The sequence below is a fragment of the Sorex fumeus genome, unplaced genomic scaffold, assembly GCF_029834395.1.
Source record: "Sorex fumeus unplaced genomic scaffold, SorFum_2.1 ptg000169l, whole genome shotgun sequence".
Classification (NCBI taxonomy): domain Eukaryota; kingdom Metazoa; phylum Chordata; class Mammalia; order Eulipotyphla; family Soricidae; genus Sorex; species Sorex fumeus.
The window spans coordinates 6,388,555-6,403,408 of record NW_026606226.1 but is presented as its reverse complement, the minus strand read 5'-3'; the positions used below and the strand labels follow the sequence as shown (position 1 = coordinate 6,403,408).

Here is a 14,854-nt window from a genome sequence, read left to right as displayed (position 1 = left end):
TTCCGGCGCGAAGGGGAAGCGGCTCCCGGCGCTCCTGGGCCGCTCCCCCCCACTCCCCACCCCACCCCCGCCACGCGAGGCTGCGGCGCACGGTATGGGTGTGTTTGTGTGTGTCTGTGTGGGGAGGGCGTGCGGCGGGAAGGCGGCCGGGAGCGCCGGGAACCCGCGCGGGCGTCATCCTCCGCCCCCCCCCCCCCCAAAAAAACCCACTTCCTGGGGCCCGAGCGGGGGGCGTCCCGCGCGCCCAGGCCCCCGCCGCGTTCCGGGGGCAGCGAGCCCGGCCTCCCGGGGGCCCCGTGGCGGCGGGGCACGCTCGGCCCGGGCGGGGGAGCGGAGCGGAGCGCGGCGCCGGGCAGGGGGCGAGGCCGCCGAGGCCCGGGGCCGCGGGTCGGGCGCATGAGCGGTGGGAAGGCTGCGCAGCCCACGGAGGACCCGGGCCCTGCGCCCCCCCGGGTCGGAGGAGATCTTGTAATGGAGTGGTGCTTCGTCTCACACTAGCAAGATGCCCGATCTCCTCAGGATCCAGGGGTGAGTGAGCGGGGAGGGGGGTGGGGAGGGGCGGCTTGCGCCGAGCTCATGCTTAACTGCATCCTGAACGGTGGGGTTTTATTGTTGTTCTAGTTGTGGAGGCGTCGGTCCCAAGCGGAGAACGCAGTCCCCCCCCCACGCTCCCCCGGTGACTGTCGGGCATGTGTCTGCCGTTGGGTGTGTGCAGGCGCCCGTTTGCTTGCAGTTTGTTGTTGACACGTGTGCTCCCCAACACTCCCGAACCTGCCGCTGGGCTTCCTCGCAGACAACATTTGGGGGGGATGCGGGAGCTGCCTTTAGAATCTGTCTGCAGCTTGGACTCGGTGGCCTTGGGCTAGTGCTGGCTTCCAAGAAATTTCACTTACGGCACAGCAGGGAAAAGAACTTGCCTCGTGGAGAACAGCCCCTCTCTGAACAGTCAGTACCTGGGTGCTGTTGACAGCACTGGATTTTGTGCAGTATCCCAGAGCGCTGACGCACATTCTTTTCTTTTCGTTCCTTATCGGAGCGGGGTACGCTTTCCGCTCTTCAGTCCTTTAATTTTTAGTTGGGTTTATTTCTGAGCCACACCCGGAGGTGCTCAGGGCTTACTCCTGGTTCTGCGCTTAGGGCTTAGGGGGTCCTTTTTATGTGGGACTCCAGTGACCGTTGTTGGTGGAGTGATTGAACCCGGATTGGCCTTGTGCAAGGAAATAAAGTTCCTTATCAGGTCTACTACCTACCTCTCAGGCCCCAAGGCTTTCCCTTTTTAACGATGAACATAAACTATTCTCCAGGACCTTTGACTTCTAGTTTAATCGTGTTTTCCTTATCGCACTCTCCTTTCTGAGTGCGATAGAAGATATGGTAATAAAGGAAATCGTTATTAGGTGTTTATGGATTCTTTTCAGATTAAAGAATGTCCCGGGTTCCACTGGGGAAAGTCCTTTTGAGGAATGTCATCCGGCACACAGATGCTCACAATAAGGTAAGAGCTACAACCCAGTTCTTCGACAGCCCTTCATGAGGAGCCCATAATGACCCATGCATCATTTTGGTACAGTTGACAGATAGGTGAATTAAGTGGATAATTCCCATACAGTTTAATAAGTGCTGCAGCAGAGGCAGGTACAAAATGCTTTAATGCACTGAAGAAGAAATAATGAAATCTGCATTTGGGAATTAGAAAAGGATTCATGGAATGGTTGACATTTGAATTGCTGATCTGAAGTTCGTTCTCCATGAATAGGCACAAGTGTACCCGTTGAAAAAATACCGCTCTAGAGAGAGAACAATATGAACTAGTAAAAGGCGACAAGAAAGAGCATGATGGGTTGGGAAGTGTTGCTCAGTGACGGAGCACTTGCCTCGGACATATGAGGCCCGGGATTTGATCCCTGGCAGAAAGGGAGGAAAAAAAATCATGAAGCACTTGGGACATAGTAAGAAATTGTGTGTATTCCAAAGATAAGGGCTGGAACTACAGTCCCACAGGTGGGGCCTTCGCTTTGCACATGGCAGATCTGGGTTTGATCCTGATAACCCAAGTCAGCCAGGAGTGAACCTTGAGTACAGATCCAGGAGTAAGTCCTGAGCACCGCAAAGCCAAAGTAAAGCCAAAAGTAAGGGAATGTGGGGCTTGTGCCTGAAGCTGAGGTTTGAATAGAAAATTAGTTTTGGGTTATATCGTGTGGAAATTAATACTTTTTCCTATAGCAATAGATTTTCTTTATTGAGAGCACTGACAATAGGCATGAAAATGAGTCACTGGAGATAGTATCCAAAGCACCAAGTGGCTGATTGAATAATAATGATAATTATGGAATCAGTTATAAATACCTTGTGTAATTGGAGGGATGATGATGAATGATGCCATTAATTGAGGTGAGAGCAAAAGACAGGGTTTAAATATGATTGAAAAAAGGAAATTTTGCTTTAGCTTTGGGAGTTTATCTTTGAACAAGTTGATCATGAGATGCTTACAGAATATCTATTAGAAACTCGGGCTTTGAGGAAAGGAGAAAATGTGGAGTTACACATAGAAATTGGAAATTATTGATATATAGGAAATGATAGACCATATGAGAGAAAATGAATTCACCCAGGAGACCTTATATAATTGAAGAGGACCAATGACGCGCATTGATTTTCTTTGGTGAACTAACAGTTATACTCTTGGTTTGATCGGAATATTATTCCCATAGTATTTCCCGATAGGTTGATTTAGAGAGTATAGTTATTTTTCTGGCCCTTGGTTTTCTTTTGAAGTAAGATTGTTTAAGGTTCTGTATTTGATTTTGTGTTTTTATTCCACACCTGGTGGTGCTAAGGACCACTTGTCATCCAGGCATTGAACCAGGGTTAGCCACATCCAAGGGAAATGCCTTAATAGCTCTACTATCTTGGGACCTCTAAGGTTCAGTTGGGATGATAAAATCATAAAACATTTTAGTAACATATTATTTGCTAATTGGAGCATAATTACAAAATTGATAGTTGTGTATGGAGGGGGCTGGAGCGATAGCACAGCGGGTATGGCGTTTGCCTTGCACGCAGCCAGTATGGCCGACCCGAGTTCGATTCCTCCGCCCTCTTGGAGAGCCCGGCAAGGTACCGAGAGTGTCTCGCCCACTCGGCAAAGCCTGGCAAGCTACCTGTGACGTATTCGATATGCCAAACACAGTAACAACAAAGTCTCACGATGGAGACGTTACTGGGCCCGCTCAAGCAAATCGATGAACAACGGGAGGACAGTGACAGTGACAGTGTATGGAGGATTAAAAGTTCTCTTGAGGAGCTGGAGAGATAGTATAGTGAGTAGGGTGCTTGCCTTGCAAGTGGCAGACCTGGGTTTAATCCCCAGCATTCCCATATTGTCTTCTGTACATTGCCAGGAGTAATTGCTGAGTACAAAGCCAGGAGTAACCCCTGAGCATCATCAGATCTGGCTCCAAAACAAAAATCAAAAAAGTTCTTTGAGAGGCCAGGGATAATTTAGTGGCAGAGTGCAGGCTTCAAATATATGAGGCTCTGGATTCTCTCCTCGTCACTGCCCTCCATCCCAATCTGTCCTACGGGAATTTTACATATGATTTGCTGCTCTAGACTGTTTAGCCTGTCTAGAAAACCAGAATTTGTTTCTTGGCGTCCAGATCACAATCCAGTCTAATCCAAGTGCTTTCAGTTACTTTCCTGTATTGTGTTGTTTTCAGTAACTTATTTTTATTTTCTTTTTTAATAAATACAGATCCAGGAAGAATCAGATATGTGGAAAATAAGAGAACTGGAGAAACAGATGGAAGATGCATACCGGGGCCCCAAAAGGAAAATGTTACCCAGTAGTTCAAGGTGAAGTGGCAGCTCTCAGAATGAAAATAATTCTCATCTTGCACAGAATCAACAACTTTTATTTTGAAACAATTTACTATGCTAAGAACAGATGAATGCAGTTCTCGAGTTGTTTTTATTATTATTGTTGCTGTTGTTGTTATGCATTGTTGATGCAGCAGTGATTGGAGGTCTCACATATCCCAGGTTGTGGTGCTTGGATATTTGGTTATGGTGAGGAGTCTTGCATTTGCTTGCAGTGCTCATAGACTTGGCTGTTGGTGCTCACTTACCTTCCTTGTGCTTGAAGGTTGCTCACACAGGTGCTTGCTGGGGGTGACTCACCTGACTGCAGTGGGCCAAAGAGTCCATGCACTAGCCAAGACCTTGCTCTGTGCATGTGGGTTGGCACTGGGGATCTAACTCGTGGCCTGATGTTTGCAAGATAGGCTCTGTGCCTCAGAGTTATCTTCAAGCTCCAGTTGTGTGAGTTCTTAGCTTTCCCTCTTTGGTACTGGGCTATCTTCAGGAGCCTGTCCTGTAAGTTCTTAAGCTTTTTCTCTATGAATTTAGACCCAAGCACAAAGATAATGGCTGTGATTTATATCTTTGTTTGTTTTGGGACCACACCAAGTGGTGCTCAGGGCTTAGTCCTGTTTCTGCTCTCAGGGATCATTCCTGGTGGGGTTGGGGCACTATATGTTGGTGCCACAGACCCAACCAAGGTCGGCCACATGTAAGGCAAGCCCCCCACTTACCACCTGCTATACTATTACTCTGGTGCCTATGATAAATACCGTTTTTTTCCTTTTTTTTTTTTTTTTTGAGGGGGCTGGGTTGGGCCACACCTGTCTGTGCTCAGGAGTTATTCCTGATTCTGCACTCAGGGATCACTTTTGGCAGTGCTTGGGGGACCATATGGGGTGCCAAAGATCTGATTCAAGTCAGTCTCCTGCCAGGGAAACACCGTACCGACTGTATTGTTGCTCCAGCCTGTATATCTTTGCACTTATTTGCAGTGGGGAAATCAAAAAATTCTGTCTAAACAATTGTAATATTAAGGATTCAATGTTTGGGGCCAGAGAAGAAGTACAGCAGCTAGGATGCTTGCCTTGCACTCAGGTTTGATTCCTGGCACCATGTATGGTCCCTGAGCCTGCCAGAACCAATCCTGAGCAGAGCAGTGTGTAGCCACAAAACAAAACAAAAGGATTTTATGGATTCTGATCCTAGTTGGTGGCTTTTAACTTAGGGTTTTCCACAGATCCTTTTGTATTAGTCATTTGAGTGTGCATGTGCATATTTATGTAGGCTTAGTTGTTTTACCAGTGAAAGTATAGGAATTTTGGAGTAATTGGGAACTTCTCTTGGGCTTTTTGTGCCTGTTAAAGTAATAATGCTAATACATGTTTGTTTGGGGGCTACATCAGGTGGTACCTAGAAAGTACTCTCAGATCAGTGGTTGGGGGTAACAACTGGCAATGTCAGGGGACCATTTGGTGCTGGGGATCGAATTCAGGCCTCTTGCATACTACATGTAAAGCCTGTTGAGTTATCTTTCCAGTCCAGATCATGCAGAGGGTTATTTTTTTTTTTTTTGCTTTTGTTTTTGAGGGAAGATGGTTTTAGGCCTTTCTTGGCTATGCTCAGGACTCTGCACTCAGGGACCACTCTTGGTGGTGTTCTGGAGTGCTGGGTATGGAACCCGGTTGGCCACATGAAAGGCAAATGCCCTACTGATTGCATTATTGCTCTGGCCCCAGTTCTTTTGTTTTTCTGGGAGCATACCTGGCAGTGCTCAGAGACTATATGTAGTGCCAGGGATTTGAACCAGAGTATGTACCTCAGCCCCTGTAAAAAGTCTGCCTGGGAAATCAGTAGTTATTAGTGAGATATTTTAGGGGAATGAGTATGCTGTGTATGTGGTCTTCTAAAGTATGATTGGCTGTGTGTAAATGACTTAGACAGGAAACTGTTTGATACCAGTGGTAAGGGAGACAGAGTCTTAAAATAAAAGTAAATATCTTTCGGTTTTTTGGGGGTGGGGGGCCACACCTGGTGTTGTTCAGGACTTACTCCTTGGTCTACATTTCTGGATCACTCCTGGTGGGGCTTGAGGGAAACATGGGATGCTGGTGATCTGGTGATGGAACCTTGCTCAGCCATATGCAAGGCCAGCACCCTTTTCACTGTACTATCTCTCCAGCCCCCTCCCCCCTCCTTTTTTTAAAGATGGTCCTTTGAGAATTTTGAAATGCAGGTAATATAACTGATGGTTTGTGCTGTTTGTTCAATTCCAAATGATAATTCCAAGAACAGAATACTCTGAGTAAGTTATTAATTCTGGTAAATAAATCTTTAGGGCAGGGATTCTGATTATCTCACTTGTTTATAATCAGATTAATTGACCGACTAGACTTGTAAGTACAGGCTGTATTAATGGTTCCCAGCAGTTTTTCTGCCCCAACGTTCTGAAGGATAAGGCCTTGCTCCCACTATTACCATGACCTCATTAGAGCAGTTTGCTGTTGCTGGATTTTGGGGAATGGAATATAATTCACAATCTTCAGGGTAGTCTGAAGTGTCTGCAGCTGTGATTATGTTGTTTTCTTCTTTGTGTTGCCTCCTAATTGAAAACAGTAATCTACAGGATTTCACAGTTCAGAAGTTAACATTGTGCGCTGCAACAGGGTAGACATGGTCAGATTTTCACTGGACAGTTCTGCAAATCTATAGAGAAGAACTGATCATGTTATGTTTTGTTTTTTTTTTGGGGAGAGGGGCATGGGCTTTCAACTTGGGAGGTCATGTTCAGCAGATCATACAGTGCCAGGTATTGGTCCCAGGCCTCCTGCATGTAAATGATGTGCTCCTATCCTGTTGAGTGACCACTCCAGAACATGTCTTTTATATAATTTTTGTTTTAGGTCACATGTGGTAGTACTTAGGAATTACTCTTGGCAGTGCTCAATACTCCATTCTCCACTCCTCAGCATCACACATTCAGAGAAGAAATAACTGACTCATACGTAAATGATACCCAGGATTGAATTAGGGTTGGTCACGTGTAAGACAAGAGCCTTAACCCCTGTACTATCTCTCTGGCCCCTGTAATTTTTAACTGTTGCAAGTTGCTGTTTTTTCCTTTTAAGCTTGTTCATTTAATGTTGTGCATAATGTTCCATAAAGAAACTTCAGAAATTGCTTCTAAATCCTTTTTTTTTTTTTTATCTTATAGCCGAATGCGTAGTGATGGTTTTGATGAAGAAAGCCAGAGAGATTATTGGAGGCCAAAAAATGACATTTCCAGGACACTGGAGGATGATTTTCTTAAGGTTAAATCCTGGAACAAGAAGTTATATGACTATGAATCTAACATGCCAGACAGGTTTGTGGTTTAATTCTTTTGACCAAAAATGATATGTATCCTGAAAATGTATACTTTAATAAAGGTGTTTGGGATGTAGTTCTACACTTGATTTTAGCCAAAAGGCTAAGTCTTATATGCATAGTGGGTCAATTCCTAGCACTACAAAAAATTAAAAAAAAAGAAAGTGAAAAATTAAATATCCCAGTCCAGAGAGAGAACTCCTTGGATCGAGTGCTTACATTGTGTAGCAGATGCCCAGGTGTGTTTCCAGACATGGCATGGTTTCTGAGCACTTCCAAGGTGTAACCCAAAAACAAAAAAATGAAATATTCTATGAAATATCCTATAGAGCTTAGGTCTAGTGTGGTATGAGGCCCTGTATTCTATACTCAGCATCACACATATAGAGCAGACACGCTAATTCAAAAGAAAAAATATTAAGTGAAATATCCCGTAGAATGCAAGACTAACATGGTATGAGGCTCTGGAGATCAAAGCATCGCACAGATGCGCACACCCACCAGCCACACTCACATACCCTGGAGATCAAAGCATCGCACAGGTGTGCATACGTACACACACACACACACAGGAGATCAAGGTAGCACACATAAAACCAAGATCAAGGCATCATACACACACACCTCTAAACACTCCTCTTCAAAAACTTGTACACACATTTTTCTTAGCATCTCACACTCACATAGATCCCTCCAAAAACTTGGACAAATTGTTCATCGCATTAAGAATTCATAATGGTCAAGAAGTGGAAGCCCCAGTGTCTCTGGTGATGAATGTAGAAATAAAATATGGTATATCTATAATCTGTAATGTTACTTGTCAGAGTAAAGTACTGATACATGCTACAACATTGGTGAATCTAAACATTATGCTAGGCAAAAAGGCTAGAGAATCCACTTGGTCTTTTGGCCACTCTCAGTGATGCTGAGCACCATTAGATGCTGGAGATTAGCTCCTACAAAACTGCTTTATATAATTCTGTTTATGTGAAATATTCAGAATAGAGAGACAGTGTATAGATTAATGGTTGCTGTGGGTTGCAGGTGAGGGATTGATGAATCATTACTGCAAGTAGCCTCTTTTTGGGGTAACGAAAATATTCTCAAGTTAGTGGTTATGGCAGCGGGGATTTTTTTGGAGGTGGAAGTGGGTCATACGTGACAGTGATCAGGTCTTACTCTTGGATCTGTGCTCAGGGATCACTCTGGTGGGGCTTGCGGGACCATATGGAGTGCCAGGGGTTGAAACCAGGTTGGTCGCATGCAAGGCAAGTAAGTGCCCTAACTGCAGTATTATCCCCCTAGCTGGCTCCAAAGGGTTTACTTTTTTAAAAGTGAATGGTCTTAAATATTATGATGTTGTGAATTTTTTTTTTCTGAATTTGGGAGCTCAGAGCTTGACTCCAAATTCTGTGCTCAGGGATCACTCCTCAGGGAACTGTCTGTGGAGCCAGGAATTAAACCTAAATCAGCTGTGTGCAACTGAAGCACCCTACCCACTGGATTATGTCCTTGGCCCCTAGGAAATGTTTTTAGAGAAGTGCAAACTAGTATAGGTGTGCTTTAGTGTTTTTTTTCTGTTTTTATTTTATTTATTTTTGCTTTTTTGGGTCACGCTGGCGATGCACAGGAGTTACACCTGGTTGTGCACTCAGGAATTACTCCTGGTGTTGCTCAGGGGATCATATGGGATGCTGGGAATCGAACCCGGGTCATCCATGTGCAAGGCAAAGGCCCTACCTGCTGTGTTATTGCTCCAGCTGGTTTTTATTTTTGTTTTTGGGCCACACCCAGCTGTTGGCTCTTGGTGGGCTCGGGAGACCATATGGGGTCCTGGGGATGGAAACTTGGTTGACCATGTGTAAGGCAAGTTTTACAAATGGTCACTTGGTGTTGAAAACAACTGTGCATCGTTTCTGAGCAAGGTGGCTGGAGTGATAGTACAAGAAGTAGGGCATTTGCCTTGCACATAGCCAACATGGATTCGATCCCTGGTGTACCATATTGTTTCTGAGCAAACTGGGAGTGATCCCTGTCTGAGCACAGCCAGGTGTGCCCTTCTCCCCTCCCCCCCCAACTCCTGAAAAGTTACTGAGCAATAATATGAGGTTGACTCTTTTTTCTCCCGTGTTTTGTTTGAAAGACCCGGAGATCTTCTCTTGGTGGTTCTCAGCCAGCAGATCTGGTGACTTAATACAAGGGCTTTGTATGGTGCTCCATAGGTCTTGTGGTGCCAGGGACCTATGCCACCCTGCTGGTGCTGACTGCACCTGCCGTGTCTGGGGGATTGTGATACTGGGGTCAAAGCGAGGTTGGCTGCAAGTGAGGCATGAACCTTAATCCTTATGCTATTTCTGACTCCTCTATTTTCCACTAGTGTTGTGTGGGTCTGTGAGTATGTACTCCTAAGTTTTGCCTAATTTGCTTTAATTTTCAAAAATATATTCAGTACTTTAACAGTACATATATCTTACAGATGGGGTCACAGTGGCTATAAAGAGTTATACCCTGAAGAATTTGAAACAGACAGGTAAGGCAAATTCCCTTACTGAATAAAAAGAAACAAATCATAAAATCTGAACTGTAAAATGAGTTACTAGTATTTATTAAGGATAGAACGACGATTTCCCACAATTTTCCATTTTAAAAATGTAACCAGGCTAGGGATATAGCTCAGTAGAGCACTTGACTTGAATATGTGAGGTCTTAGGGTTGATCTTCAGCATTGCAAAAATAAAAAACAAAAAACTCAAGTAGCCAGACCTATTTGGGAAACAATATTTTGCTTTTTCTCTGGTTGTTTGGCATATCTATAGAACTTAAATTTGTGTGTGTGGGGGGGAGGGGCATGGCACCCAGCAATGCTTGGCTACCCTTGGTTCTGGAGTCAGGAATCATTCTTGGCATTGCTTGGGGGAACCACATGGGATGCCAGGGATTGAACCTGTGTCAGCCATGTGCAACGTCCTGCCCGCTATACTAATCCCTCCAGCCCCGCACTTAGATTTTTTGTTTGTTTGTTTTGCTTTTTGGGTCACACCCGGCGCCACACAGGGGTTACTCCTGGCTCATACACTCAGGAATTAGTCCTGGGGGTGCTCAGGGGATCATATGGGATGCTGGGAATTGAACCTGGGTTGGCTGTGTGCAAGTCAAACACCCTACCCTTCTGTACTATAGCTCCAGCACCTGCACTTAGATTTTTATACATTGTATTCCATCCATTAACTCAGTATGGACAATTAGAATTTTTATTTTCATTTAAAAGATGAAGACGAAAACCCAACAGAAAAAAATTTGATGCTGTGTCCAGGCTCTGATTTAAAATTAAGATTAAAATATTTGTTTTCTAAAGTAGTTCCTATTTTTTATTAGTAGTGATCAGCAAGATATTGCCAATGGGAAAAAAACATCTCCCCAGGTAAAATCATCTACTCATGAATCTCACAGACACAAGAAGTCAAAGAAATCCCACAAAAAAAAGCAAAAAAAGAAGTCACACAAAAAACAGAAGAAAAGCAAAAAGGAAGCTACGGATACAATAGCAGACTCTTCAAGTGAATTCTCAGAAGAAACTGGGGCTTCTAGTACCAGGAAAAGAAAGCAGTCGCATAAGCGCAAGAAGAAATCCAGGAAAAAGTCTCTTAAAAAGTCTGCGTCTGCTCTGTGCTTAGAAGCAGAAAATGACTCTTCGCAGTCAGATGATTCTGCATCTAGCAGTTCTGAGGAAAGTGAGGAAAGAGACACTAAAAAAACCAAGAGGAAAAAGAGAGAGAAAAAAGTCCACACCCCTGTCATTAACAGTGAAATGCAGGAGAGGACAAACAAACGCACAAATTGGAAGGTGGCTACAGATGAAAGGTCTGATGAGAGTTCAGAGGATGACTGAACAAGCTGAGAAAAGTGCTTATTCCCCCAGGACTTGGTATCTACAGCTTGGAGTTTTGCCAATGACTCTGCTCAGCACATGGCACCTGAGGTTAGAGGTGTCTGTGCTGTCTGTGTTCTTTCTGACAGACTTCTATTTTCGCCTGTTAAACTTGATCTTTTATTGTTAATAGGGAATCTTGTATTTTGTTATGAAGGTTTCTTGAAGAGATTATTTTTTTGCAACTAATCACATTTAGTGCAGAGTGCATATACAGCAAAATTAGAAAGACCCGGAAAGCTGAATCTTGTTAGTGACCTGGGTACACCAATTGGAACATTGGATTTGGGGAAAGTTCTGGGATCAAGGAATGGCCTGAAATCAGTGCTGTGTAGAATAGCCTAAGGGAACATCTCTTTTACCTATTGATAGTTAAGTGCCACAACTTGACCTCAGCCTTGGTGCTTTGATCTTTCTGTATTTCGGCCCCACACATGTAGTTCAGGTTTTAATGATGAGTGTAAGAACAAAAATCAACTGCTGTTAGAAAAGACATGGCTTTTGTTGAATTTTCCTGCTGGACAGGACTGTGGCTATATCAGTATAGCCCTAAATATGGCAGGCTAATGGAATAGTAATTAGTTTTCTAGGCCCATTGCTATGTATTAAGTGGATTTGGGTTCAAAATTACTTCCTCAGTTATCCTCAAAGGGGGAGAATTAGGAATTAGTTGAATGGGTGCTCTGAACCGGATTCAGGGCAGCAGCTGTAATTTAAATGTTTCTTCCCTATTTCTAAATTTATTAATGAACTTTAGATTTCCCCTAAAACTTAAGTTGAAAGAAATCCCAAATGAAACGGGCTTCTCAGGGACATACCTACTTCCCAATCTGCCTTTGTACTAAAGCTTCAAGCAGCAACTATTATTATTCCCCCTTGCTGTGTACTGTGATCCTTCTGATGTTGGTTCTTAAGAATCCAAATTCTCATTGAACAAAGACTGCAAAACTCATCAAAATTTTCATTGTGGCAGAAAATCCAAGTCACATTCTCCCTTGGTGTCACTTCATGGACTGAGTGAAAATTTAAGACTCTGATTTTTCTGTTTATGATGTCTGGAGTAGTTAACCTCCCTCACCTCACTCTCCCCAAGTATAATACAGAAACACTTCGATGTGGCATGACAGGTGTAAGACATCAGTAACAGAATTTTAAATATAAAAATATTCCATGAAGTGGCAATATTTTACCGTTCTGCTAAATTTGTTCTTTATAGAATACATGGTTGGTAGAGATTACTTATCCTTTGATTATGAGCAGGTGCTACCTTTGGGTATATTTATTTGAAATGTTAATACTTTGGTACCCAGTTGTCAATGTTCCATGGTGTGTCTACTTACCTTTGGGATTAGCAGAGGCCAAAGGGAACACAAGTTTATATATACTACCTCTTAACCTAAAGCTTTTGTTCTTGGAACAAGTAAAATCTTTGTTGAAAGGAGCTTTCAACATGTATTTTTAAGCAATGTTCCTTTGCTAATACCGATTCTAAGCACAGACTTAGGAAGATGGGTCGTTAGAACAAGGAATGTTCTAGAAGTGAGTTCTATTTTGGTCTGAACTTCCCTTTCCTCCCATATAAGCAGGCCTATCTCTTTCCCAGCAAGTATACACAATGCTTGTTTTTTCTCCATGTTTATCTTTTCTTGGTCATGTATAAGCAATAAAGCTGTTTTCTGTTCTTCATCTTTCTCAATCCCCTCTGTCTTAGGTTAAGGTTCTAATGGTTATATCGGGCCCTTCGTGGTTTACACGGCACTTTAAACCCAAGAATTCCCTTTTGCACCTTTGGCTTCATGTTATATATTCCTATTGTTCCTGCCAAACCAGAGACCTTTATTAAATCCCAAATTAAGATGAAACAAACTGGAGAATTCACATTTATTGAATAATGATGGGTTACAACCTGGAATTTCTCAATTCCAAATAAATAAATTTCACTTTTTAATATGGTACTTGTTAGTACCAACAGGCTTAAGTAACTAACAGCCTAAAGTTGACCAGACAGCAGACTTGATGACCTTGCTCCATTTCTCCTCCAATTGTTTGGTAACAAGTCCTTTGAAGCATCTGTCATTCTCCCAGATGGCCTCCTACTGACCTCCTTTCTGTACAATCTGGGCAAAACGACTCGTAATAGCAAGAGTAGTGTCAATGAAGCGGTCCACACAGCTTGAGAGACAATTTTCAGTGCGAGAATCCAGACGGCTTCCTGGTTTATCCACACATTTATCCCAACATAGTTCCATGAAGTGATGCACCTAAGAAGAAGAAAAAAAAAGACCATTGGGAGCTAATAACTACTTTCCTTATTTTCTTCCTATTTTCCAGCACCTGACTAAAAAAGTTCTTTCATTTGACCCAAGAATCTTTCTTCATTTCTCAATTATTCACCTGTGTGGACCAGAGTCTCAACAGTTTAATTATCTTGTCTACTTTTCTTTTTTGGGGGGCTACATCCAGTGATACACAGGAATCACTACTGCTTGTGCTTGAGGGATGACCATAGGGGATGCCACGTGCAAACAGTGCCCTACCTGCTGTACTATACTCTCTGGTCCTTGTCTATCTTTCTAGTATTTTCTAATTAAAATATTTTCCATCAAGAAATCCATGTTTGCTGAACACTAATTTCTTCGCTGACCAATCAGGGCATTCCCTTATTCAATCACCAACACAGGACTGTCAATGAAATCTCTTATGTATCCAACTTGACTCCTAGTAATACGCCATTCTAAAGATTTTTTCCCCCATTTCTCTGTAGAGCTTATTCCCTCCCCGACCCAGGATCAGGGGCGGGGTGGTGGGGGGCACAAAGTGCAGTGCTTGGGAGTCCAGCACGGGTGGGCCGTGTGCAGGGCAAATGCTTCAATCTCTGCTAACGCGCCGGCCCCACAGTTCTTAACCTTTGGGTGGGGGGGCGGGGGAAGGTCATGAACACAATTTGCGAAATCGGGAAGGATCATGGGGTAATGCACCCACCCGCACGGTTCCATCACGTTAGGGCCTAAAGATTTCGAACCAGGGTGCTAGCACCGCGCCCGGCCTCCACTTCGGGCGGCGGGGCCCTAAGCATTCGGGCAAACCTTTCCAGGGTTCTGAACGCGGTGGATCGCCCCCATCTCACAGGCGGACTTGACTGCCCAAGGTCAACGCGGGGTTCCGGCCTCGCTTAAAGGGCTCCAGCGTCTAGTGCTAAACAAACACACACTCCCCATGCCGGTTCGCCCGCAACATCGTCTTCACTTTATCGCGCAGGGTTGAGTCCTGCGAGGCGGCGAGCGACCCGAGGTGGCGGAGGCCTGGAGGAGACACAGGCAGGGTTAGAGCCCCGTAGTCCGCTCTACGGGGGAGTGGGGCGCTGGCGGCCCAACTGCCAGGGGGTGCGGGGCCCAAATCTCCAGTTTTCACCTTCCCTGCCCCAAGGCCGGGCGAGCGGAACGGCCACCCCGGGCACTCGTCTCCGGGGAGGGGCAGCGGGCATCGGACTGCTCCGTGGGCGCCCGCGACCTGGTCTTCACCCTCCTTTCCCTGGCCCCGGACTCCACACCTGTGCAGTGAACTGCGCCTTCTGTTGTTCGGCCGCTACTAGGCGCTGCAATTCCGCCTCGTCCGCCTCCCCCAGCTCCGCCATTGTCCGTGTCTGCCCGAGCTCTGGCCAGCGAATGTGCGCATGCGCAACGGGGCGCGCGCCCTAACTTC

The 14,854-nt window shown here is 44.7% G+C and overlaps 2 protein-coding genes across 4 annotated transcripts; one reads left to right on the top strand and one right to left on the bottom strand.

Moving 5' to 3' along the window:
- Positions 1–20: 20 nt before the first annotated feature.
- Positions 21–12,915, top strand: NKAPD1 (NKAP domain containing 1). Of its 3 annotated transcripts, none has more exons than XM_056107508.1 (6): positions 21–92; positions 1,419–1,495; positions 3,755–3,855; positions 7,073–7,222; positions 9,701–9,754; positions 10,603–12,915. In XM_056107508.1, the coding sequence occupies exons 2-6, from the start codon at positions 1,427–1,429 to the stop codon at positions 11,111–11,113; spliced, it is 885 nt and encodes a 294-aa protein (XP_055963483.1). In that variant the 5' UTR covers positions 21–92; positions 1,419–1,426; the 3' UTR covers positions 11,114–12,915. The 3 variants fall into 3 exon arrangements, with proteins under 3 accessions (XP_055963483.1, XP_055963481.1, XP_055963482.1); XM_056107506.1 differs by having other exon boundaries at positions 23–92; positions 10,600–12,915; XM_056107507.1 differs by lacking the exon at positions 21–92 and adding an exon at positions 448–528 and having other exon boundaries at positions 10,600–12,915.
- Positions 12,916–13,019: 104 nt separating this feature from the next.
- Positions 13,020–14,851, bottom strand: TIMM8B (translocase of inner mitochondrial membrane 8 homolog B). Its single transcript, XM_056107512.1, has 2 exons — positions 14,703–14,851; positions 13,020–13,413 (listed from the first exon to the last, which is right to left on the bottom strand). The coding sequence occupies exons 1-2, from the start codon at positions 14,784–14,786 to the stop codon at positions 13,246–13,248; spliced, it is 252 nt and encodes an 83-aa protein (XP_055963487.1). The 5' UTR covers positions 14,787–14,851; the 3' UTR covers positions 13,020–13,245.
- Between the last annotated feature and the right edge of the window lie 3 nt (positions 14,852–14,854).